This window comes from Polyodon spathula, unplaced genomic scaffold (genome assembly GCF_017654505.1).
Source record: "Polyodon spathula isolate WHYD16114869_AA unplaced genomic scaffold, ASM1765450v1 scaffolds_784, whole genome shotgun sequence".
In the NCBI taxonomy this organism is placed as follows: domain Eukaryota; kingdom Metazoa; phylum Chordata; class Actinopteri; order Acipenseriformes; family Polyodontidae; genus Polyodon; species Polyodon spathula.
In genome coordinates, this window is record NW_024472272.1 from 136,774 (window position 1) to 162,869 (window position 26,096).

The 26,096-nt window shown below is 47.7% G+C and overlaps 1 protein-coding gene across 1 annotated transcript in view; it reads right to left on the reverse strand.

Moving 5' to 3' along the window:
- The window catches only part of LOC121308819 (formin-like protein 3), a 37,075-nt gene that overhangs the window by 4,382 nt on the left and 6,597 nt on the right, over nt 1–26,096 (reverse strand). The window contains 21 exon segments of the mRNA XM_041241475.1: nt 178–338; nt 685–814; nt 1,872–1,952; nt 2,163–2,231; nt 2,753–2,987; nt 3,421–3,623; nt 3,818–3,942; nt 4,083–4,196; nt 4,776–5,064; nt 5,582–5,683; nt 6,480–6,629; nt 6,910–7,020; nt 7,682–7,756; nt 9,065–9,158; nt 9,431–9,507; nt 9,756–9,864; nt 10,961–11,107; nt 12,132–12,215; nt 16,909–16,985; nt 17,177–17,257; nt 17,630–17,713. Of these exon segments, the coding sequence (XP_041097409.1) occupies nt 178–338; nt 685–814; nt 1,872–1,952; nt 2,163–2,231; nt 2,753–2,987; nt 3,421–3,623; nt 3,818–3,942; nt 4,083–4,196; nt 4,776–5,064; nt 5,582–5,683; nt 6,480–6,629; nt 6,910–7,020; nt 7,682–7,756; nt 9,065–9,158; nt 9,431–9,507; nt 9,756–9,864; nt 10,961–11,107; nt 12,132–12,215; nt 16,909–16,985; nt 17,177–17,257; nt 17,630–17,713 (2,598 nt within the window).

Sequence of the window (26,096 nt, forward strand, 5' to 3'; positions counted from 1 at the left end):
ATGAAGACTTGTCAGCATGGCCTCTTGCTCCCAATTCGTGAGAGAGGTGCCCATGCGAAGTTTGGCAAACGTAGGCTAACTGATCTTGCGCTGGACAGCCTGAATCCTGGGTGCGCATCTAGTCTGATCCCAAGCGTGTCTCAAGACGCAGGGGGCAGGGAGTGCGCGGACTGGTACCTCGGCAGTCTTGGCGTCCTTCTGCAGTTTCTCCAGCGTGCCCTCGTTGGCGCTGGCGAAGTTCTTGAGGACCCCGTGATCGTGGAGGCTGCATTCCCGTCGGATCAGATCCATCCCCCTGCCCAGCTCCTTCACATCCAGCAGAACATTCTCCAGGGATACTGGGGGGAGAGATTGATTGATTGATTGATTGACACTACGTGAATACATTGTGTGTAGGGTGCCTATTATGCCATCCCGTGCATTCTGGGCCTCTTCTGGTTTGTCCAGAATTGTTGTTTTTTTTGTTTTTTTTCTAGCAGAGCTATACCTAAACATCCGATTCAAAGAAACTTCATAACGGCTGGATCTCATCAATATCAGGGTCTAGTGCTGTATATTATAAAGACATTCCCGATGGCTGGATCTCATCAATATCAGGGTCTAGTGCTGTATATTATAAAGACATTCCCGATGGCTGGATCTCATCAATATCAGGGTCTAGTTGTACACATTGTCTTGCTTTACCTGCCGCTGCTTTCTCAATGAAGTGCAGCTCGTTCCAGAAAGCTGAGATCTCGGAGTACTTCTCCTTCACGACCAGGGCTATGTAGTGCAACAGGGTGAGCTTCCTGTCTGTAGACTTGGTGTCCAGAAGCTGGGGAGAAAGCAACACTTAGACTAGAGGAACACAGCGGGGGTGAGGGGGTGGGAACGCAGCCTGATGCACAGGAGGAAGGGAGTTCCACATTTTAACACAGGCCATTGTATACTGTTTATTACACAGTAACGGGACACTCCTCTCCCACTGTTTCCTGTGGAGCTCAGCTGTTCTGTTACTATTCAATAACTGAACTGCAAATAAAGCACAGCCCAATAACGACACCTGTTGCCATGGACGCGCCAGGCCTGCTGCCCTCCCAGCGGGCTACGACGATTCATTCAGATGAACAGCGGTAAATAAATTCATTAAAAAGCTGTAGCGTAACTGCATCCCTCACTACACCCCACCCGCAAGAAACGAGCGCGAGAGGAAAGAGACTGGAAACAAAGTAACAAGACACAGAATGAATAGAACCAGCTCCGACACCCAGCCCAGCACGGAGCTGGCACTGAGAGCTGGGAGACGTCAGTGTAGCCGTGTCCTGCCCAGATAGGGGCACACCCACAGCGCTCTGGGGTCACAGACAGGGCATCTGGAGAGAGCCAGCAGTGCAAAAACAACAAGCACCCTGCCTTTGTGAAGCAGGAAAACCAGCCTTCGACACAGACTGCATCAGCCTTGCTTTATCACTCCTCCCAGCCCCTTGAACCACAAGCAACTGCAACTTAATACTGAACTCTGAGTCAGTGCTGGGTGACATTTACATAGCAAACAATGAGAGCCTGTTTGAAATGCTTCAAAGCACAAAGAAAGAAAGAACGAAAGAAAGGGGCTGGTCAGGGAAAACATTTTGACACAGAGCTGATCAATCATCCAGGTAGCATTGAGGGGCAGAATAGGAGGGAGGAGCCCTAGCGCCTGCCCCCTGAACCACATGGCAAGGTTACAACTCCTAGGAAAACCAGGAATGGATCAAACTGCTATGCAACGGGAGTCTTATTCCCATCCCTGCTGTAAAGGAACACAATCGCACAGGGCTAGACGAAGGAGTGTGTACTGCACTGTGAAATCCAGCAATAATAATAATAATAATAATAATAATACTACACACCAGGTCCAAGCTCTGTAATTTAAACCCATAGACGGCTCCTCTCTTGCTGCTGTTCATGTAGTTTCCCAAAGCCAGGATAATCTGTAGTGGAGAGGGGCAAGAAGCTGTTAATACATCTGTTCTTAAAATCAAAGGCGTTATTACTGTGACAGTCACTGCTGCTGTTATTATTCCGATCAGCAGCATTTCCACACAAACGCACGGCATTCAGATTCTCTTCTGTGCTGTCCTGTGCTGCGCTCCGATATGTCTTCTGTATAAATAAAGTGCTGACTGATTGATCACTCTCACCTCCAGCATTTTCTTCAGTTTCTGCGAGGACTTGATGGAAGCAGACGCTGCGATTATGGCATGGAGTTGCTAAACCAAAGAAAGAAAGAAACAAGTTGGAATGTTTCTGTCAAGGGAAAGGGAAGCTCTTTTCAACTCGTGCCTCATTTCTGTAAGCATAATAACCCCTTCCCCTTATTAACCCTGCCAGCTTTATACAGTTAAACACATGCATGCTTCTGTTTGGGGTAAACAGTGCTATATATCACTTGGGATATAGTGGGTCACAGTGTATAAATAAATGTAAGCCAGGATGGAAATGAGACTCCTGTTGCATAGCTGCTCGATCCATGCCTGGTTTTACTATGGAGTCTAATAAAACACACTCGATCTTGTTACCTATACAGACTGTGGCTGAAAATCTGGAATGGGTGAAAGTGCTCTGTAATTGGAGTCTGAAATTATATATATATGATTTATGACGGGACACGTAAATCGTGCTGAACGGGGAGACCTAGCTTGAGGTCTCCCCTGGTGTGCCGTGCAGTGGCGTGAACCGCAGTTCCCAAGCCCCGTAGCGGAGCTTCGGAAGGCGGCGAGCGGCTCAGTACCGGCGTGAGCAGCTGCACGTTGTCGTTGTAGTTGCCGATGAAGGCGATGATGCTCATCCTCTGCGTCAGCCTCTCGATCTTGCTGAAGTGCAGCATGAAGCGCTCCTCATCGGCCAGGTCCTCCAGCGGCCGCCGATCGCGCTCGTACTGTCGCAGCAGCTTCCCCTCTGCCTCCGTGGGCAGGAAGCGCGTCAGGCACTCCACGAAGTCGATGGGCAGCACCTTCAGGTCGAACCTGCCGCCCACACCACCAACGAGAAGCAAAGGGTTACCGCTGCACTCTCGCTCCCCCCAATGGTTACACCATGCATTACACACAGTTTGACGGCGTTCGCTGACAAGCAAGGAAGGGCAAACAAACCCAATGAAATATTAAAAGAGGTCAGTGTGTTTATTAGGAGATGCGTGAAACGATTACTCGCTCTCCACAAAAAAATTCAAGTGCTGACACTCAGATGAGGGTCACTGATGTGGACTGGGCTGATTTACCATTCAATGTGAATAAACTCAGGATTTGTGACGATCGCTGCTTTTCTTAGAGAATAGCAATCCACACAAATCCAAGCAGCTGGTACATTAGCCCGATCGACAGCAGTGACTCTCTCCAGATTGTGGGCAGCTGGTTTCTGCTGTTCACGCTGTAAAGATCTCTGCCCGGCTGCTCTTACGTCTGGATGGCTTTGCAGATCTCCTCTGTGCTCTTGTTGGCTTTGCGCAGCGTGATGGCCAGGTTCTTCGACCGGTTGGCCTCCAGCAGGGTCACCTTGTTGACGGCCTTCTGCGCCACCTTGCTCTTGGGACACACCAGGTCCACGATGGGCCCCTGAGCCTTGGTCTTGAACAGCTCCTCGAACTTATCCAAATCCAGCTCCTGAGGAACCAAAAGTGTGTGTATATGTATACATATATATAAACTTGTACTGCTGCAGTATCAAACATGACTGTGGGACCACCACGTCCTACAGCTCCCGGTGCTCCTGGGGAGCCTGCAGCGCATGTGCTGTCCAGGCTGAACCCTGCAGAGCTGCTGAGATCCGACTCCACTGTCCCGCCCCAGCCTCTCACCTGCATTATCCTCTCGTCGTCGATCTCGTTGAACACCGTGCCGTTGATCTGGTTGGGTTTCAGAGCCGTCCAGTTGAAGACCGGCAGTCGGAACTTGGTCTTGATGGGCTTCTTTATCCGGATCGCTGCAGCGGGACAACAAGATCAGGCGGAGAGACAAGAGACGGATCAGCCCGGCAGATGGAAACAGAACCGGGGTAGATGGAGAGAGTGATTAACATGATACAATTAAACACGCAGGGGCGGAATTACAAAACGGACTCACCCGATAGGCCGACGCTCAGGATGACAGACGGTGACATTCCAGGAAGGGGCGGGGCTGCGGATGCAGCGGTGGACATTCCGGGGGAGGGCTACGGGCCGGCGCTGGAAGAATGAACTTCCTCCGATGGGCCACCTGGGGAAACGGAAAGGGAAAAAAACATTTAAAACTGTGCATTGTCTCTCTGATCAGCAAATGCATGCGCGTCGGCTGTCAAACAACTCTCTCAGTGAGCACGTTCACCGGGCGGGGCCGGCGCTGGAAGACTCTCCTCTGGAGAAACAAACACAAAGAAATGAAAGGGAAAAAAACATTTAAAACTGTGCATTGTCTCTCTGATCAGCAAATGCATGCGCGTCGGCTGTCAAACAACTCTCTCAGTGAGCACGTTCACCGAGACGTCTCCACGACGACGTGTAACAACTCTCTCTCAGTGAGCACGTTCACCGAGACGTCTCCACGACGACGTGTAACAACTCTCTCTCAGTGAGCACGTTCACCGAGACGTCTCCACGACGACGTGTAACAACTCTCTCTCAGTGAGCACGTTCACCGAGACGTCTCCACGACGACATGTATTTTGAGGAACTATCTGACTTGGTAAAGAGCACCGCCATTTTGTGGCAATGCCTATTCAACACCATCGGGGGAAGCAAGCGATGAAGCGAACAATCAGAGAGAGAGAGAGAACAGTACCTGCAGCAGGCAGTGGAGGGGGCGGGGGCGGGGGTGCAGGTCCTGAGAAGGGCGTCTCCAGAGTTCCAGGACCCCGCGACCCCCCCCCTGTACCCCCTCCTCCACCTCCTCCTCCCAGAGGCACGATGTCAACATCCCCGTCAGCCTGCTTGTGAAGGCGGATGGTTCCCTGCTGCTCCAGCTCCTGCAGTCTCTTCTCTATGTTGGACTGCCGCTGGTAAGCGTCCTCCTTCTCCTTGATCATGCGGCGCAGCGTGTGCACCTGAGAGTTCGTTGACTCGTACGTCTCCTGGGGGACACCAGGGGGCGCCAGGTCAGAGGGGGCAGAGTCCAGAGTCTGACTGATCCCAACCCTCAACCCTCACATGCATCTTCATCCAGGTAAATATAGTACAATACAGCATTTGTGATACAGGATGTAAATAAATGTAAGGGTGTGGTGTCTATCTATCCATCTATCTATCTATCCATTGCTTTTTGTATTCATTTGTAAAATGTTGGCAATTAACTTTTTTTTTCTTCAATTTTAGATTTTGAAAAGTCCATTACTGTGGTTAGGAACTGTCAAACCCCCCCCCCCCCCCCCCCAACAGCATGTACACATTAACATATAGGATTACAGATATTTTAAATATTAAAAAAAAAAAAAAGACCCAGACAGTCCTGGGGTGTGGTCACAACAATGACAATGTTTTCTAAACATTCCTGCGCGTTTGTTCAAACCAAAAACTGAGGGGCTGCAGGACCCCCCCCCCCCCCCCCTGGGTGTAGCTGAGAGCTCCCTGGTCCCTCCCCAGCCCCCTTACCTTCACCAGCTGCAGCTCTTTGTCTCTGTGGAGAAGCTGGGTCTCCAGATCAGCCACCCTCATCATGCTGTCATTCTCCAGGTCCAGCAGCTTCTCTGTTAACTGAGAGAGAGACAGAGAGAGAGAGAGAGAGAGAGAGAGAGAGAGAGAGAGAGAGACTGCTATGAGAGAACGTGTCAGGCTGCTGGAAACATCCTACACGCTGCAGAAGAGTGGCCTGGGCATTGCTCAGAGGGTGAACTTAATACAATACCTTCATACATTAATAATGCAGAGGGAGAGCGTGATGATGCAGCATTGCAGGCACTAAACTGATTCACTTTCACTTTCATACTGACCAGGGGGAAAATACTCTTTCCACTCAAATTCCCCCAAAATTACACAGTTCATTTTCATGTTTTTATCAACAAGGGGATATCTCTTCTGTAACCAGAACTAGCTAACCGGGGTGGGGGGTTCTATAAAATACTGTTAAAGACCCTCATGTTTGAGAACGTCGAGGAACTGACCCAATACCCTGGCATACTGCTAGATCAGCTAGATTAGTGATACTGGAAGATGCAAAGACCCTCATGTTTGAGAACGTCGAGGAACTGACCCAATACCCTGGCATACTGCTAGATCAGCTAGATTAGTGATACTGGAAGGTGCAAAGACCCTCATGTTTGAGAACGTCGAGGAACTGACCCAATACCCTGGCATACTGCTAGATCAGCTAGATTAGTGATACTGGAAGATGCAAAGACCCTCATGTTTGAGAACGTCGTGGAATTGACCCAATACCCTGGCATACTGCTAGATTAGTGATACTGGAAGGAGCTCAGGCAGAACACTGCAGGCAGCGCGGGGAGCAGCGCCTCTGTCCAGCTCTCCTGTCCCGGGGCAGCGGGTCTCTTACATGGGACAGGTGCTCTTCCAGCTCCTCCACCTTCTCCAGAGCCACGTTCTTGGTCTCTGCGTCCTCCAGCAGCCCCCCAACGTCGAACACATTGTCCAGGTAAGCCTGGATCTGAACGGCCAGCTTGTCACTCTCTGTGTGCTTCGATCTCTGCAGGCACAAAGCCAGGGCTTGGTTAGCGGAGCGGGGGGGGGGGGGGGGGGGGGGGGGGGGGGGGGGGGGGGGGGTCATGTTAGGTTTAGCTAGGTTTTACAAAAATACAAACATTTTAAAAGCTATTCCGCAGAGTACAAATCATCTCACTCGTGTGATTTCTAATGAGTTCAGCTATGCTTGGGAGTCAATGAAGCTCACAGTACAACCTGGAAGGAAGCAGCCTGCTATGCAGTTGGAGTGGTATTTGTACCCCTGCAGAAGGCATAAGCCTCACCTCCAGGAAATCGTCCAGCTCCAGTTTCGTGAACTCGTACTGCAGGTGGACTCGAAAATTCATATCCTCCACGGAGTGCACCATGATGTTAATGAACTGCATGCAGGCCACCTGCAGAGACAACCCACCACATCAGCCCACTGTCACAGTTACATTACAGACTGTTAACATTGCACTGGGAGGAAATGAGCGTTGTGTGTGTGTGTGTGTGTGTGTATGGTAATGTAATGTGGTGTGTGTGTGTGTGTGTGTGTGTGTATATATATATATATATATATATATATATATATATATATATATATATATATATATATATATATATATATATATACACACACACACACACACATATATATATATATATATATATATATATATATATATATATATATATATATATATATATATATTATATATACATACACACAGCGAAATGTATGACTGGGGTAGGGGTGAAAATGATGGTTATTGATGGCTTGGACACAGCTCACTCAACCTAAGAATTTAACTTGCCATGTATCTGTACAGTAGTAATGTCATCAGTAATCCAACAGGGGGCGCACAGTCCTCTCTCTCTCTCTCTCTATTCATCCATCTATCTATCTATCAATAATTCCCATCTGCAGTCTGTAGGTATTCAGGTGAAGCAGTAATTCCACAGTGAAATTGTGTGGGCCGAGACTAAGACTGTCTAGCAGAGGTCATTAATAAATCAGGAAATGGGACTTCCAGGTTAAATACATCTGATCAAACTCTGCTTTGGACGACTCACCATGAAATCAATGTTCCCGTCTTCATTTCTGAAATATTCCATCAGCTTCTCAAAGCGATGCTTCTCCTTACAAACCTGAACATGTTCAAAATGAAAAGAGTCAATCCAGCATCTGGAGAGTGAACTACAGAACACCACATCTAGAGAACTTCACATCTACAGATCACATCTAGAACATCACATCTAGAGAACATCACATCTAGAGAACATCCCATCCAGAGAGCATCACATCTACAGGGCTCAGCTGAACTCTTAAGATTACCATCATGAAGAAAATTTGATTTTGTTTATACCCAGGCGATTTAATCTATGAAACTCTAATCCACAGTAAGTGTTAAAATTAATTCAGCTCCAGATCAAAGCTCTATAGAAATGGAGAAAATTGGTGTAAATTGGTTCAAAATGTATTCAGACGATGCAGAAATCTGTTAAAATGAGTTTCTCATAGTGGCAACAAATGACTAAGCGAGCCAGCCAGCCAGCGAGCCTCGTTAGGTGTCTAATTCACCCTTTTCTGGGTCTCCTCTTTGAGAAGCATTTACATTCCGATTGTTCTTTTAATTGGCAGTTCCGGCATGCTGAATGGAGCCCCTGAACAATAGCTAAAAGAAACACACAATGCCAATCCTCCGAGGAACTGAAGCAGTCTTCCTTGGAACAATCAAACACAGACCGGGAGATCCTTATCACTGGCAGGGTTAGCTGACATCTGCTGTTTTCAATGAGGGCAGTCATGTGACAGATGTTTTGGAAAGAGGCTCCCCTGATCTCTGAAGGAACCTGCCCACTTGACATCATTCTGCCTGGTTTTGTTTTAAGAGACTCGGGGAAGACGTCACTGCTGGAGACTTCAGTGCTCAAAACAAACAAAAAAACCCACTGACCACTGATTGCATTCTAGGAGATGCAGATTCTTTTAGTCATAGCTGTAGTATCAGTTTAGTTGATATTACTTTTACAAAAAGGGGCTTTGCTGTAATTCAGCAAAAGGCTTTCGTTAATTGCAGCTCTAATGCACAGACAAGGAGCATTCACCTTTGCACTAGCTGCACAACTTCCATGAAAAAAAAAAACATTCCTCTTGCATTTTCTCAAAACAAATGTAAATGTAGAAATGTTCCAAGTGAGTTTCCGGCTCCAGTCTTCTTACAGGCTGTGTATCGCTGGTGCTTTCTCATGCACATCTACAGTGCTGCTTTCAGAAATAATCCAGTAGTAATTATCTGAGAGGAGGCCGTTCCCCCCCAGTGCTCATCCGGTTCCTAGCAGCGGATTGATCTCAGGACTTCCAGTGAAGTCTGTCAGGGTCCCAGTGATTCCTCATGAACCGTGCGGCTGGTAACTCACAGCAGGAAAGACGAGAACCTGGATACTGAAAGTTACCTCTTTAAAGTTGTCAAATGCGGACAGGATAATTTCATGGCCTCCCCTCACTAGGCAGACAGCAGCCAGGAGCTCCAGAACCAAAGCTTTCGTTCTGAAAAAAAAAAAAAAAACAACAAATAAAAATATTATAATAATGCAATAGAAAATCTCATGCAATTCAACTTGTCTCAGTTAACCCCCCTTCCCCCCCAGATCTCAACCCCACAGCAGGTCACCACCCTTCCCTTTACCCAGAACAGCCCTGCCTTGTCTTTACTAGATTACACTGCTTGCTAGCTGTGCGAGAGCCAGCGCTGTGCAATCCCAACACTGGCAATGTAACGACGGGGGGAGAGAAACAATGAGAAACGTTCCCCTCCTTACCTGGAGTTCTTGTTATTCAAACTCAGTGCAATTTCATTGACGGCGTGAGGGTGGGACATGACCAGGTTGAAGCCGTACTGAAAAGGAAAAAAGAATGGGATTGGGAGCGGCTGCTGCAGGTCTGCAGTACAGTGTGAGCATAACAAGTGCCTAGTAAAAGCAGGAATGGATCAAACTGCTATGGAACGGGAGTCTTATTTGCATCCCTGAGCTCCAAAGCACTGGTTGCTCCTTACAGCTTGTGCAGCATTGTCACAATCAAATGATTATTCTTTCATTTTTTTTTTTTGCAGAGGCAGCAGCGAGTGGTGTGGGTTTCCTGTACCTGGTAGTTCATGACGGCTCGCAGACACATGATGCAGACGTGCACGTCGTCCTTCTGGCTCACCAGCCGAGAATTCTTGATGGTTTTCCTGTTTGACAGAGTGCTGTACCTACAACAGACAAGGGACATGCTTTTACACCTCGGTATTTCTTCCCTCGCACTGAAAGAGTAGGAAAGACTAAGAAAGAAAAAAATACCCCTTTGATTTGACTCTGGGCTGCAGAGACTGGATGAAATAATTTCTAAAGCTGATTCAAACCTGCAGTGGAAAGGACTTGTAAACTTTTAAACGTGCAGTTCTGAAGTCTTTGCATTGAAGTAAAAGCCCACTCTGATCCTATAAAGGAAGAGATCTCGAGATGTTTAGATGGCGACATGCATGCCTTTTAAATACAGGGTGGCCTGAGAATATAAAACGAAGCAGGGTGACCTGAAACGGAAAGTGATGTAGTTCAGTAGAAAGGTACACTGCGGAGAGGAGCGCTCCCTGCCTGCAGGCTGGATCTACATGGGATGAGCAGCACACTGCATCACGAGGGCTCGGAGCGAGAGCTGGGTGGTGTGCTGGCACCACATCCTGATCTTTCTACCGAGAGCTCGCTCATATTCAGAGAGTTTACCGGACTGCTCCTGCATGGAGTTCGTCACTCCTCAACCTCTCACAGAGAAACCAAATCGGTACACCGACAGCCCTCTGTCTAAACGCCCACAGCCTGCAACAAGGAGATGCAGCTTTTATATACTGCATGTCACAGACTCCATTTCTACAGCAGACAGCCATGCGAGGCGCCGAGCGTTTGCACCGCAGTGTGCGTCCGGGATTCTGCAGGTGTTTCTGTGTGTATATCAGAGAAAGAGAACAGACTGCGGTAACACTGTGTATGTTCTCCTTGCTCACTTTGGACTGGACTGCAGAGAGAAAGAAGTTCATTAATAACGAGGCAGGACTCCTCTGTCCCTTTTATTGGCTCACAAGAAGGCAACCTGAATTAGGAGCACAGCGCCTGAAAGAGAAGCAAGCATATTATCACGTACATTCAATTAGAAGACAGGCAGAACACAACTTGTATTAGCCAACAAGCATTAGCATAGCAGAGAGGCCAATGCAGGGACACCCAGCAAGGGTGCAGCACGGGCTCCAGGCTCCTCTGTGCCTGTGTGCTGCACCCCTGATCGGAGCAGCAGCGACCCGCTGGGTTACATACCGTAGGACAGACTGGCGGGCAGAGCGAGCGAGGCTGTTGCTGAAAGGCTGGGCACAGTTCTGGTGCAGATCCTCAATGGACCTGCTCCAGGATTTCGACTTGTCTAGCGCGCCGTCCTCCCCATTCTCCAGAGCCTCAAAATCAAACCTGCATCACAAACACGACAGCAACAACAACAGGACAGGCGGGGTTACAACCATGGCACGGCTACAGCAGCATGGAGGCAGGTGGGCGGGCAGGCGGGCAGAGACACACACACACAGATAAAGATGCTTCACTGATTTCACATCCACATAGTAAAAGGCAGGGTCCTGTGTATCTCGATACAGTACTATGAAAAAAAAGTAATACATTGAAACATGCAAGTGAAAACAACTGAAAACATCTCCCTACATCAGGAGAGAGAGCACAGTCATCAACTCCCCTTCACACAGCTTCTTTAAATAGAGATGATCTCAGTGCAGCTGTGATGAGTCATCTCATTTTCAGTTTTATCCCGGTTCTCTTGAAAGCTGGGCTGGACCGAGCTGGACAGTGACTCAGCCACTGAGCTTTCAAGCAAACCCGGGATTTCCTGACCCCAGATCTTTACAGACGCACCAGAGCTAGGCTGAAGCTGCAATATTTCTGTTCGTGTGAAGCATGGTGTTTACAAATGTAAAGGCAGCAGTGTTTAAATCTGCCACGGATCGTTAAATAGATGACATCGTTTTTTTAAACTGGGATTCAACGACTTTCAAAGCTTTTTTCTTCGTTTTTAATCTCAATTAACCCTCGGCTTGTGTTGTCAGTAAACCTGATATTAGTGAATAAAGGAGGAAAAGGGACTTTTGATCTCGAAGAAGCTTTTCCTCAAGCACAAGGAAAGCTCCCAACATCACAGCTTCTGCAAGCTGTGCCCAACCCTGCTTTCACACCGGGCTGCTTTCCTCTTTGAACAGCTCTGCTCCAGGTCCCATTAAGCTGCTGTTTCCACCTCTGCTGCTGTCACAGAACCTGTAGGTCTCTCTAGCCTCACTCCCCCGAGGCACTCATGCTCTTCGCATACAGGCACAGCGATTCCTGTTGTGGCTGAAAAGCATTTTTCAGCAGCACAAGCAGTGCTGTCAATTGCATATCTATCTGGATGCACCTTGGGCTTCACAAAGCCTCTCTCCTCCTGTGCACTTACATGACGGCACACTGAGCGAATGACAGGTACTCCACCAGCACGTCCAGCCCTTTGTTCTCATCGTTCAAGAACTCTCGCACCCACCTGCAGGACGGGGAGAGAGATAGAGAGGGGGAGAGAGAGAGGGGGAGAGAGTGAGAGAGAGAGGGAGGGAGGGAGGGAGAGAGACACAGAGAGAGAGAGAGAGAGAGAGAGAGAGAGAGAGGCACTTAACATTAAAAACTCAGAACTCAGTAATGTTACAGAACGACTATCCTAGGATTACAAGTTTGATAGTTTCAGGGGCTGTGGCAGGGCAGTGTGAATAGTGTGCTGTATCTTTGGGTAAGGTGGATTCTGAATGCAGGTTTGGCAGGGATGGAGTTAATGTGGCCATTCCCTAATGGCCACATTCAAAAATACCGTCTTTGGAAAAATTGGCTCAAATGATGTCGTCACATCTGTTCCACTGGCAGGTGAACACGACAATCCACGCTGTGTGGCTAAACTAACCTCCCCTTGAAGAGACGTTTCAATAATGGATGACTCAGTCTAAACTCCCTCCCCCTCCCCTCCCAGCACTGCTTGGTTGAGTCGAGCTGTGTTCCACCCCATGGAAATTGCTCTTGTACGTAAACCACAGCGATTTCTTTCATTTCCTGGACTGTAGCGTCAGGCCGTTCCACCAGCAGAGCACCGTGACTCACGCTGGTATTAAAATGGCAAAGTGGGCAACCAGCATGTGACTCGACCAAGAGGACGGCATCTGGCTTTTCTTTCATTCTGCTTTGAAAAGCTATTGAAAGGATTGAGTTAACGAGCAACGGCATAGACAGCTAAAGGATTGATATTTCATGTGGGCAGCACTACACTATAATAACCAGCAGGGCTGTGATCAAGCGAAGTGCCTTTAGGTTTTGCACTGGAGGCGAGCAGTGAAAGGTGGGCGAGAGGACAGCAGCTCTCAGATCTGGCTGCAGCCCTGTCAATGCGCGTCACTTTGGGAGTGGAACTGTCAAGCAGCCTATCCGTCTGGCCCACATCAAACCACAGCATCATTACGCAGGCTCTGGGCACCGAGGGGAGCTGGAAAAGGATCCCTACCCGCGGTTAATCTCTCTTATTAAAGCTGAGAGCTTCCGTTATGACGGCACCAATTTCAGCTAAAAAAAAAAAAAAGAAATACAAAGAAAGAAAGAACTAGAAGTTATTCTATGCAGTGAAGCAGACAACAGAACATTTCTCTTTGTTTTTTTCATGCGGGTTCCTTTAAAGCGTTCCCCAGGTCGTTAAAGACAAAAGCTGCAGCTGAACAGATTGCACTTTCATTCTGTGAAACATCCTGACTCTGCAGTCAATGCCTGTGCTGGTGTACGAGCAAATACAGGCTCCGCAGAGGATACAGGATCCGCAGGGGATACAGGCTCCGCAGGGGATACAGGCTCCGCAGGGGATACAGGATCCGCAGAGGATACAGGCTCCGCAGGGGATACAGGCTCCGCAGGGGATACAGGCTCCGCAGGGGATGCAGGCTCCGCAGGGGATACAGGCTCCGCAGGGGATACAGGCAGAGGTAGTCAGGCTCCGCAGGGGATACAGGCTCCGCAGGGGATGCAGGCTCCGCAGGGGATGCAGGCTCCGCAGGGGATACAGGCTCCGCAGGGGATACAGGCTCCGCAGGGGATACAGGCTCCGCAGGGGATGCAGGCTCCGCAGGGGATGCAGGCTCCGCAGGGGATGCAGGCTCCGCAGGGGATGCAGGCTCTGCAGAGGTAGTCAGGCTCCGCAGGGGATGCAGGCTCCGCAGGGGATGCAGGCTCCGCAGGGGATGCAGGCTCCGCAGGGGATGCAGGCTCCGCAGGGGATGCAGGCTCTGCAGAGGACTGGCTGACAGTAGAGCTGCACGACAATCAGCAGCAATAAAGATCAAGATCTCATCTCGTGTAGTTTGGCGGTGAGACGACTGCAGTGCAAACCAAAACAAACAGCCTCTGCACAAGAACTACTAATAAACATGAAAAAACGTGTGACGAAAAAATGAACTGGTAATGTTACTGAACCAGAAGATGCACCGAAGAAGCACAGAGACGCTTTTGTTACACTGAAGCTCTGAAGCACCAGCTTACTGTCTGCGACGCAAATGCTTTGTGAATATGGTCCTGCGTGTTAGATGGGCACCCTGAAAGGTTCAGCCCATTTAAAAACCAAAAACAAAATTCAAATTTTGGAATCCATGTGGTTACACACTAAACACAGAGAGAGAGAGAAGATGGAAAATGGTGACAGCGATGCCCTAATGTGTAATTATGTCTAAACTCAGTGCTGTCATTCTGAAGAACGCTCTTATATTTCATACACTGACTCGCAGGAAAACAGGATTGTGGGATCTCCATGCCAGAGAGCGAAACACACAAAAATCCCCGTTAGTCTCCTCCAGTGACGAACGAACCGCATACTGCAGCAATCAAAACCCCTCAGACATCAGCCACCAATCTGTTTCTGAGGCAAAATCAGCAAGCATACACTGAGCTTTATAAGCATGTGATTTACGATAAAGAAAGGAAAATAACAGCTCAGAGAAATGCCCATGTGTGGGTGAATCACAGATTCTCACGATGAAGCCTTCAGCAGCTCACTTAAGAAACAGCGTGAGCAAGTTTCATCTAACTGAGAGGGAGTGGGTTCCAAGAGGCTACAGCTTTCAATAACTTAGTCAGATCCATACCCAGTTTCACCTCATCCAGATCTATAAAGCACTGCAGGGTACATGTAAAAGTATTTGTGATGAGGAGTCTTTGTGAAGGAGAGGGTGGGCTGAAATGAAAGTGCTCAACAAAAGCCCTGATTGTCATTTCGGGGACCCGTGATTTCTGCAAAGATTAAAACAGATACAAATATTCATTTCCTGCCGATGTAGTTCAGAAACTAGACAGGGGAACCTTAATCTCTGAGCCACTGGGACTAGGCTGAAGTGAGGAGAGACCCGACTCTCACATTTCCTCACTGGGCTCTCTGGACCCCCGCCTGCTTGTCTGCCTCCCCCTCCCCTCCCCTCCCCTGTTTCCTGTCTGACCAGATGCAGCTATTTCGGGTTCATTAATTTGGCTCGCTCAGGAATAACAAAATCGCAGGGGTGAAAAGTTTAGACACGTTTCAGATGAAGAAAAAAAAGGAATTGTGGAAACTCGTTCAACAACTTGACTCGGGAGAGAGAGAGTGATAGAGCGAGAGATAACTGGAAATATGTATTGTTTAGTTCAGTCTTGAACTCTGTTTCCTCACAGCTGTAACTCCAGGGCGAGAGAGAACAAACACCACCAGACCAGCATGCGACTCAAGCAGCCGACTCGCCCTGCCCTGCATCACAATCCTCTCTCGATGCTTTTCAAACCTTCAAGACTATTTCACACCGAGCTCCTAACCTAAAATACTACCAACCCTTCCTGCTTTCCAGTCTCTCCCAAGCAAATGATGCCAATTTAGAAAAAAAATCCTGGCTAAACTGAGCTCATGAGATTGTCACCCTGAAAGTTTGGAATGGTGTAAATGGTCACACACACACACACACACACACATAATGACAGCTCCCTCGGCACAAGCACAGCACGACTTCTCTGACTGACTGGATTACCACAGGGCCGAGTGCTGATGCTGCACATGCTGTCATTGCTTTCGTTGTGACTGAGAAGCATGCAGCCATCCCCCTGCGCACACAGCAATGCCAGGATTGCGGGCGAGGAGAGAGAGAGAGAGACAGAGAGAGACAGAGAGAAAGAGAGAGAGAGAGAGAGAGAGAGAGAGAGAGACAGAGAGAGAGAGAGAGAGAGAGAGAGAGAGAGAGAGAGAGAGAGAGAGAGAGAGACAGAGAGAGAGAGAGAGAGAGAGAGAGAGAGAGAGACAGAGAGAGAGAGAGAGAGAGAGAGAGAGAGAGAGAGAGAGAGAGAGAGAGAGAGAGAGAGAGAGAGAGAGAGAGAGAGAGAGAGAGAGAGAGAGAGAGAGAGAGAGAGAGAGAGAGAGACAGAGAGAGAGAGAGAGACACAGAGACAGAGCACAGCCCTGATCAGACCATCTGATGCAGTCAGTAGAAACCAGGAAACCATTGGCCAGCAGATAAAGGGAGGTTTTTCCTCCCAGCTTTCACACCAGGGGCCCGAGCTTGGCACACACACACTGCATTTCCGAAATTCATTTCCCCCGATCACACCCCCGAATCAGGCCACCGCTCTGACCTTCTGTTGTCCAGCTCCCGGTCAAAGTAAGAAAGGGCAGCACCGACATTCTGTCTAAAAAGGTCACCAAAAAAAATGCCTTTTCCTTTCCCAGGCTGCGCACCCAACACAGCCACGGCACTGTTAATCCTGCCCTGTATATATATATATATATATATATATATATATATATATATATATATATATATATATATATATATATATATATATATATATATATATATATATATATGTGTGTGTGTCATTTACAATCAAAGTGATTAATGTGACGCAAGTTCAAAAAAATAAATCAATCAATCAATTCCTATCACGAGTCCAAGAGCGTCACAGAAAACGCTGCGTCTTTTCAAACACCGCCGACTGCTGCAGCCGGTTTGTGCTGCAAGAACATCTTTAAAAAGACAAAAAAACGCTAAAACGAAAGTCCCTTTTGATCACCGCTTCTGTTTAAAGCTGACTGTTCTTCAGACAGACGGAAGCACTATGAGAAATCCACACTGCCCCCCCCCCCCCACCCAACATCAAATCGTTCCCATTTCACCCAAAGAGAGAGAAGTCCCGGCTCTTACCCGATGTAATTGGTCCGCAGCGAGATCTCCAGCTCTCTCAGCACCTTAGTGGACTCCTGGACCCTCCTCCTGAATTTCTGGAAATGCAGATTGAAAGTCTGAGTCAGCTATTCTGCAATCGACTCGAAGGAGTGCGAAACGCGGTTGAAAGGGTGCAGCAGCGCAGGGTCGTCCTCTAGTCGTCTTGCAAGCGATTGCTTTTGAACAGTTTGCAGCGTTGCTGGCGAGACCGGAACGAGCGAAGGCATTCAAACGGTTTGTTTTTTACCTTTCTGGTCACTCCCGGATCCAGGAAACCCCTGAGCTTCTGAATATAGGTGTGAGGCGGGTTTTTCACCTGAAACCTCTCCTGGAAAAACAACAGGAACACAACGAGTCTGTTAATTCTACTGCTTTACCTGTGAAGGATCTGAACAGCTTATTATAATCAAAGCTGGGGTTACTTAACTCACAAAACACACAATGAGAACACAGTTTCGAAGCGCTGTTAAGATCATGAATATAGGCCCCACTTGTTTGAGAACTGACATCACTTCTGAAGCTATCTCCTGTGCCTATCAATCCTACCAGTGTCTGGACACACAGAGCTGCTTGACTGGCAGACAAGGGGTCTCACATGCATTGTTTTTCTCCCCGTGCTTTCAGCAGGAGGTGTAAGGAATGGGGTCAGGAAGGCATGAGAGGAACAGACAGGAAGAGTGTTTGTGGAACCCACACTTACCTGATCACAGATCAGGTCCCATTTCTTCTCGTTGTCGTACTGTCGCAGTAACCTGGCCTTGTCAGGAGGCAGGTTCATGGAATTCTGAAAACGACCAAGAACAGCATCTTAAAACCACCGTGCTTTCCAATACAAAGGGTATTGATTCTGCTTATGTAAACGACACTGGCAGGAACCACAGGCTGCAATTCATAAAAAAACCAAAATACCTCCTTGAGAACGAAGGAGAGCGAGGCAAAACCAATGGGGCAGTGAGGGGGTGATTGACATTCTGAACTCTCAACTGTGCGGAACCGGGTCTCCTGGTTCCAGCCAATCGCATTGCAAATGAAATCCAAATTGTAACGCATACTTATCAAAGTGTAATGGTTTTATTTTGAGCCCTTGTGTCCTGGGTAGCCCTCTCCCTATGGCTGCTTGCTTACACAGTGTAATATACAGAGAGGCTCAGGCATGGCCTCCCACGCTGTGCTTCTTTCAGCACTAACAGAAGAGCCGCGGTGAGCGGCAATGCAGTCAAACTAGATTCCCTTCGGATCTTCGAAGCCTAGCTATGAGGTATAGAAAGTTATTTCATCCCTGGACAGACACGTTCCAATTCACTACATAGTCGCTGCGTCCAGTCCAGCGGTCTTTGTGGCACACGTTACTGTTACCTGCCATAGAGAAACTGAACAACGGATTCGCCCAATATGAAACTGCAGCCATTTAAAAAGAACCAAAAACACAACAGCAACAAGTGAAACCCTATACATCCCTGCAGAGCCCCGAGAAAAAGAAAGCAGCTCTCAGACACTTCCAACCACTTGAAGAAAATGTCTGGTCCCGGAAACGCTGATTCACAGCACTTAGGGAGCTTCCTGTTGATGGGACTAAAGCCAGCTCTCTATCTGAGATCAGCCCAAGGACAAGACTGCATCTCCAGCCAGGAGAAGAAGGAGAAGGAGAAGGAGAGGGTTTGATGTGCTGCTAATTACAGGCCACAGCGCTAATGTGCCACGCTGCAGGGGCCCGGAACGAGGGGGGTGGGGCAACAGACAGACACGGCCTCTTCTGCAAGGTCTGCAATCAGGGGATGCTGCATAAAGCACCACATTGTTAAAATATCAGAAGACTGAGAGTCTCCGATCTCCTGCTCTGAACTTCAGCGCTGCGTCTCTTTGGAAGCAAGTCCATCTAATTCAGATCTGTCAGCGCTGCTGTTTGACAGTGCCTCGCCATTACCTTTACCATTAAATGAAGCAGATGCTGAGGGTCAGGAAGTCCCTTCTACTCTACACCCCCCCCCCCCCCCCCCCAAATAAATAAATAAAGCACTTGGCTGGGTTTCCAGTGACTTGATGTTTAATCACCTCATTGATCAATGCCCTCTCCCTCCCCAAGTCTGCACTCTCAGTAAGACGACCCTCCACGTTTCACTCATTTCCCAATGCAGAAAGCAGAGAAACAGGAGTTTTCAGTCAACTCCCATCAAGAGGAACACACGACAAGGGACTAGCAATCATCCAAACCACAACGACAGATGTGTGTTACTCTCGGTTCTAGAATGTCTTTTGCAATAAATGCATGGCCCCCACACCCAATATGAAATAAATAAATATATATTTTTATTTTTGGAACTTGCAGGAGATACAGGAAGATCAGTTTTGAGTCAAATCTAAACACACACTTGCACACACGCAACGGCTTTTCAAGTGGGTTCCTGTCCTTAGACACAGACATCCTTAGCAACACCTGCTGTGCAAAACCACAACGTCGCCTCAAACTCACTAAACCATACAGTACCCAAACAGAACAGAGACACGTTTTCCTTTGAGATAGTCTTGCTAGAGCACCTTTACCTCTATCTAAACCAGACCAAAACATTCTAAAAAAATATAAAAATAAACCACTCTGCTAATTTGCAATGCAGCGAGGAAAACAAACACAGTGGCAAACTTATAAGAAACTTCTAAATGCATTGACCAATGTTTCAACTAGAAAGACTTCTTCAGTGGTGCAGAGTGTGAAGATCTGTGAATGGTACATGAAGAGGAATGTGTGAATGCTGGTTTAACACAACCCAGACGTGAACCCAGAGAGGTGTCAGCGGCCCCTTGAACAACCAAACCCACCAGTACCCATCGCTGGTCTTACTGGTATGGATGGCTATACCAATCCCTGGAACCTGGCTAATGGGGGGGGCACCAAACAATCAGACAAAATATAATCTGGACCCTTAAACTGTAAATAAAAACTACTACTACTAATAATAATAATAATAATCCCATCAATGCAGACACAGATCTCAGAGTCTGTGCATGCAACCAAGCAGAGTCAAGCCATGACATCACTTCCTGCAAGTATCTCCGCTTCCTGGCAGAGCGTCTGTGTGAGAAAACCACAGAGAACGAGCTCATGAGGACAGATTGGTTTATGTTCAGACTGTGTCCTGAATTCACTGGACCAGTTAAATGCTTTAGAAGCAGAATTGCTCCAATTAATTCATTAATGTAGAGTTGGAACAAAAACCTTAAAATCAGACCTTTGGAATTGTTTTCAGCAAGATGGAGATCTCAAGTTAACCAGAACCTTTTAAGTAACCTGAAACCTGTAACTTGTTTCAGGAGCCGAGACCAATTCGAAAGGTCTGATTAAGCCCATTATTAGTTCACTGAAGGGTTCAGTTCCGTAACTGGGAGCTCAGCAGGGTCAGGTTTGGGATCCCTGATCTAAATAAAGAGCTGATCTGAATGCACACGGTTTAAACCAATACAGAGGGCTCCCACAGCAGAGGTTGTGAGTCTCCTTGTGCACAGACCAGATCAGCCACTGTTTACAACAGGGCTGTCAAACTCAACTGGAGGACCGCAGTGTCTTCTGGGTTTCGCTCCATCCCAGCTTTCAATTACTTCATTGGTCTAGTTACTTGATTACTATTAAATTAGACCAATTAAGTTAAATCGAGCGCTTAAGATCAATTGAACCCTGTTTTTCTTGTCTTCGGGCGTTTGAGTTTGTGAACTGTGTTGCTGTAGCGTGGGAGAGAACGCAGTGCAGGCTGATGTTCAGGAAGAGCTGCGTCTCCCTGCAGCACCGGGAGTTTCCAGGACTCGCCCTTCACCCTCTGCTCTGTATCGTGTGAGCGCGCATCACAAGGTCTCTCACAGGAGTCGAGCTGCACTTTTTAAAAGCAGAGGCGTTGATTTGCCAACTCGTGGACAGCGGTTATTTTAACACACGGGGCGCTTCCCCTTTTTCAAGACATTGCTGCCATCATGCCCAGATGACCCAGCCAGAATGGGGAAGTGCCAGGGGGAAATTGGGGGGAAATTTAGTTTGGGGGGGGGGGGGGGGGGGGGGGAAGCACCTTAAGGTTTTTTTTTATAGTTGTAATCAAGGAGTTTTAGGGGCTTTGCAATTAACTCATTACATATTAACCCTCTCTCGACCAGGGGGGTCAAACTCAACTCCTGGAGGGGGGGGGTGTGTGCTGTCAAACTCAGCTCCAGCTCCCCCTCCCCCTGCTACGAGCACGGAGGGTTTTTTTGGCTTTTTTTTTTTTTTTTTTGGGTAAAAAAAAGAGCCGTTTGATTTTGGCATATAAAAAGCAGCAGAAAAGCAGACTCCCCCAGCGCAGTCGTCAAGCCCCTAACAAGCCGAGCTCTGTCCCAGCAAACAGCCAACTTCAACAGAGCCCAGCTGGCGAGCATTAGAGAAGGAATGTCTCCCAGCTACAATGCTTACACACTGCCTGTAAATTCATGGGCCATTGGGACTCTAATTTTACTTCACTTCTTTATCTGTGTTGTTTCAGACTGTGAAATTCAGGGTTGGGAAGAGTTCAGAGGCAATTAAAAAAGCCATCAAATTCATTAGATATAAATACCTACAAATATATAAATGACTGGGTTGATAGAACGCATGAATCAACTTTAAAACAGCGTTGACTTTCACAGATCACTTTGGGAAAACAAGCACGGCTATTTATTTAAGATCCCCTTTTTGCAATGAGACTCGCGTCGCACTTCTTGGCTCGATGGCTAGTCTACCCACTGTGAAAGAATCAAAATAAAGGTACAGAATACTGCTGTCCCGTCTCACCTACCCAGAGCTCCTAAAAGAAGAGAGTGGAGCTGATGAGCTGAGATCGCACTGCTATACCGCAGTGGCGGGAGATGTCTATCACAGCCTGATTACAGAGAGGAAGCCAACGAAATCATAAAGCTGGGCTGGAGATCAGAGGCTTCCCACACAGAGAGCAATCAGTCTTAACAGAGGCATGCGTTTCTGCATGTTATTTTACACTGTGTGTCATTTCTCCCCATTGTGCGTGTGCATGTGTGCGCGTTCTTATTTTCCAGTGTACACAACATTATATATAATATTTCTATAATGGCAGAGATCCAAGCTGTTTTAAATTAGTCCTCTCGTCCTATAAGCTTTACAGTAAGTTAAATGAATTTAAATAAAGGCTCCGTTTTTATATGAACCCCCTTTCTAAAGAAACCCTTTGAATTTAGGTACAATGCCCAGGCCTGAAATCCAAACATCAGTGGGAAGTCACAGTGCCGCAGCCCGGAATCACCTGGCAGAGCCCTCCTGAATCAATGCACCTGTTATGAACACAGCTTGCACACCCAGCGGGGGGCGCTGCACACCTGCGAGAACGCACAGCTACAGGAGGCTGAACAAGCCGAGCTGCAGGGGAAGGCAGGCGGGCAGCACACCTGAGAAAGGTACCTGCACATTTCACAGCAGCCCGGGAGGAGAGAGGTTCACAGCATTCAACAGGCAATTTGAAGCGCAGTGAACTGCATGGTCAGAACACCGGTTCAAGACGTTAGCAAAAACACTGGTACAAAAAAAAAAAAAAAGATTGAGCTGGACCTGAAAGCGGTGCGTTTCGGACAGACCCCAGCAGTGATGCGATACTGCCGCAGGAAACTGCCTTGTATCAGACAGCTTGCATCAAATGGGAACAACTCACACTGCAATATATATATATATAAAAGGTCCTTTAGAGCCAGGATAGAGTATCAGTAAAGCTCAAACAGCCATGGGAATGTCTCCATTAGTACTATCAGCCAACTCTCTCATACACACACACTCTTGGCAGTGTCTCCTTCCCTTGCACTCTGCGTTCCTTCCATGGTCCCACGGACAAGAACGATACAGGCAGAGTTCAGCAGAGCACAGTCATTGCAAGGAGGCGGGGCCAGGGGCCAGGTAGGGGCGGGGTTTGTGTATGAGTGACTGGTGGATCCCAGCTCACTGATCTTACTCACTGGCTGTGTTAGAGATGTCATAAAGACTGGAAAGTGCTGGCTCACAGCTGGTATTATTACAGGTGAGCTCAGAATCACTCAAAGTTGGGTTTGCTTCAGGAATCTAGAAGAACGGCTATTTCTATTGAAGCCGTGCTGGGGGGAGCTGCTACTGCTGAGAATGCAGGTGTCTAGTAAACCTTTGTGTGTTTTTCCGTCAATTAAAGAAAAGCTGACAATAGAGTATAGGGCTACTGCTGCGATTACTACTGTGCCCTGGGGTACAGCTGAAGAGCTTTGTTCATTTAGAACTGTTGGCAGCGTTACAAGGAAGGAGAGAGAGAGGTTTTTTCTTCAGCTCAGGAGGAGTGGGTATCACATTGCACCCCTGTAATTTATCCAACAAGGCTGGGTGGAACGGACTCAGCATGTCACGCATGTATTTGGGGAATGGGGGGGGGTCTGAAACGAGCAGCAATGAAAGATGTGTTGGTGAGGCTGCAAGCAGTCGATAGACATGCTCTTTTAATGGGTTGAAGCAGTTTTATGGGGAGGTGGAGCGAAGGCTTTTCCAATGAAGCCAGCCTCTACCTGTAAGCAGACCTGGCCGTGCACGTCCATTAGCAGGTGTGAAACAGAGAGGGGCTGCGATCAGGTAAGAGGAGTCGAGACAGTCAGGGAAGACCCTGCTCGTCACTCAGGGCTTTCCCTCTTAATATTACAGAGAGATGTGCAAATCCAAGGGCCACGAGCCAATCAAGATCTCAGACACACTTCAGAACAGGTTTCACTATCAGCTTAAAACATCTTCTTACCTTCTAGTGTTAGCTTCAGCACCAGCACCCCAGAAATTATTATTATTTACTTTAGCATTTGAAAAACATACTGAATAAAGCATGAGAGAGAGAGGGAGAGAAAAGACAGAGAGACAGACAGAGAGAGAAGGAGAGAGAGCGAGCGAGGGGAGAGAAGCCGTCATGGAGATCACTAATATGAAACATGTCAAGGAGCAATTCGAGTCTAGGATAGAACTTGGGGGAATCCCACATCAGAAGCAGTGAGCTGCCGCGCTGCAGTACTTTCCACTGCCTCTCTCTGCTCCCAGTAAAAGTTTAAGCTTCCAGTAAAAGTTTGTGGTTTAAAAGCTGCTTTTGTATTCTTGTATTCAAAGCAAATGAAAGCCTTTACGTCAAAATGCAATCCGCTTGAAAAAAAATAAAAAAGCACAAATTAACAAGGGTTTTAAAAAAACAGCCTATTTTGACAATGTCTTTTGGCAACAAAATACAGACCCTGAGAGAAAGTCCAGAGGACTCTCCCTCCCTCCCTCCCTCCCTCTCCAAGTGAATTCAGGGGCTAGAATGAAAACACTGAATTCTTCTAAAACATCTGTGCGTTTATACAAGTGTCCCATACTGTCTAAATCAACCCCCACGCGCCACACATTCAGACTGGACAGCAAATACTGGAGGCACAGAGACTGAAGGAGGGGTTAGTCTGCCACAGCTGTGAAGTAAAATGACACTGCGGCACCTTTTACACTGTCTGAACCCTGACCTACAGCTGCTCCTGCCCTGCCTTCATCCTCCAGCGGGCATAAACACAAGGAAGCCGATTCTGAAAATGCAAGCAAAGGAATTAAACGGGGGAAATGTGAGCACAGCGGCACTGAAATGGCTCTAAACTCTGTCGTATAAAATGGCCTTGGAGCAATGCTGAATCTTCAAGGAGGTCAAAGGCTTGCCGAAGCGTCTTGCTTGGAACCGTAGCCTTCAATTACTGGCCTGCTGGGTCCATCCTAAAAGAGCTCTTTAATTGCAGCTTACTGTGGGGCAAAATAATGGAACCCTTCTGCTGGACTCCTCTGTGAAAAACAGGACCCTGTGCTGCTGCTCATTGGACTGTCCCTTTCTGAACTCAGGAAATTCATGCTGCATAAACAGGGTGAAAAAAAAATCAGAGAGAATTCAAGATGGAAGAGAGACGTTGGACGGGAAGAGCCTTTCAAAACCACCAGCATGCTTTTTCCCCTGCAGCCCAGGAGGTTTGCAAACGCAATGCCTTTGAGGAGTTACACTTTCCAGGCAGAACGAGGGCTGGCTATTTAACATCTGCAGAGTGCACGGTACCTGCATTCACTGCTGTTAAGTGTTTTAGCAGGTGCCCAAGTCTTTGAAACCCAGCCATCCCAAAAGAGAAGCCTGCTGAAGAAATTACCAGCGCAGCAGAGTAGAAAGAGCAAGCATGGGAGACGCTGCGAGGGCTTCATTTACTTTCTGATCTCATCGTTTCCTAACCCCATCCATCACACATCACAGTCTCTGCTGCACTCCCCAGTCCTGCTGCTGCTGCTGCCGACACACAGATCACAGCGTTCAAAACAGAACCTTTACTATCAACGCAATCCTTCAAACACATGACATCACCACCCCGGCTGAAAGAGGGAGCTCGCCTCTGCTGTGAGCGGGAGGGAGAGGGGGGTCCCGAAGGGGAATGGAGGGCAGACACTGGGGTTAACATGTGCCAGTGACGCTCTGGTCTCTTAAAAGACTGTAAAACAATACTGGGCTCCCTCTCTCTTATTATCTCATTGGTTCCCCGCAGCCAAAAATAAAATATTATCATTATTATTATTAATTTCTAGCAGACACGTTTATCAATGGCGATTTACAGCTGTTACAAAACATCACATTGCAGGTAAGAGCAGTTATAAAAAATAACAAGCAAGAGCAAGCAAATTGAAACAAGGGAAAATAAACACGCAGTAAATAAATCACATCTGAGACCGATTGCGTCAGAGAAATTAAAATTAAAAATAGACGGTTACAATGAGTAGATTCCTTTAATCTTGAGAATTATAGATCAACCAAACTCGGTGGAAAAAGGGGCGTCGACAGACGAGTTTCAGTTTCTGCTAGCCTAGCCTAGCCGTGCCGTGCCGTGCCGTGCCGTGCCGTGCCAGGTATTTCCTCCAGGAGTCAAGGCATGATTTAAAAAAAAAAAAAAAAAGATGAAAATCTAAGGGTTCATTTTCAACAAAAACAAGCACAGAGCATCAGCTGGGGAGACGCTTCTCTAGTTTTCTGCAACAAAACAACAAACCCGCCCGCCTTCCAGGCGCAGTCCTGAACAGCAGGTCCATTCGTTTACGAAGCTACACGGCAGAGTGCTCTGACTGAATCCCTCAGCGCTTCAAAGAAAAAATCCAAACCTGGCACAGA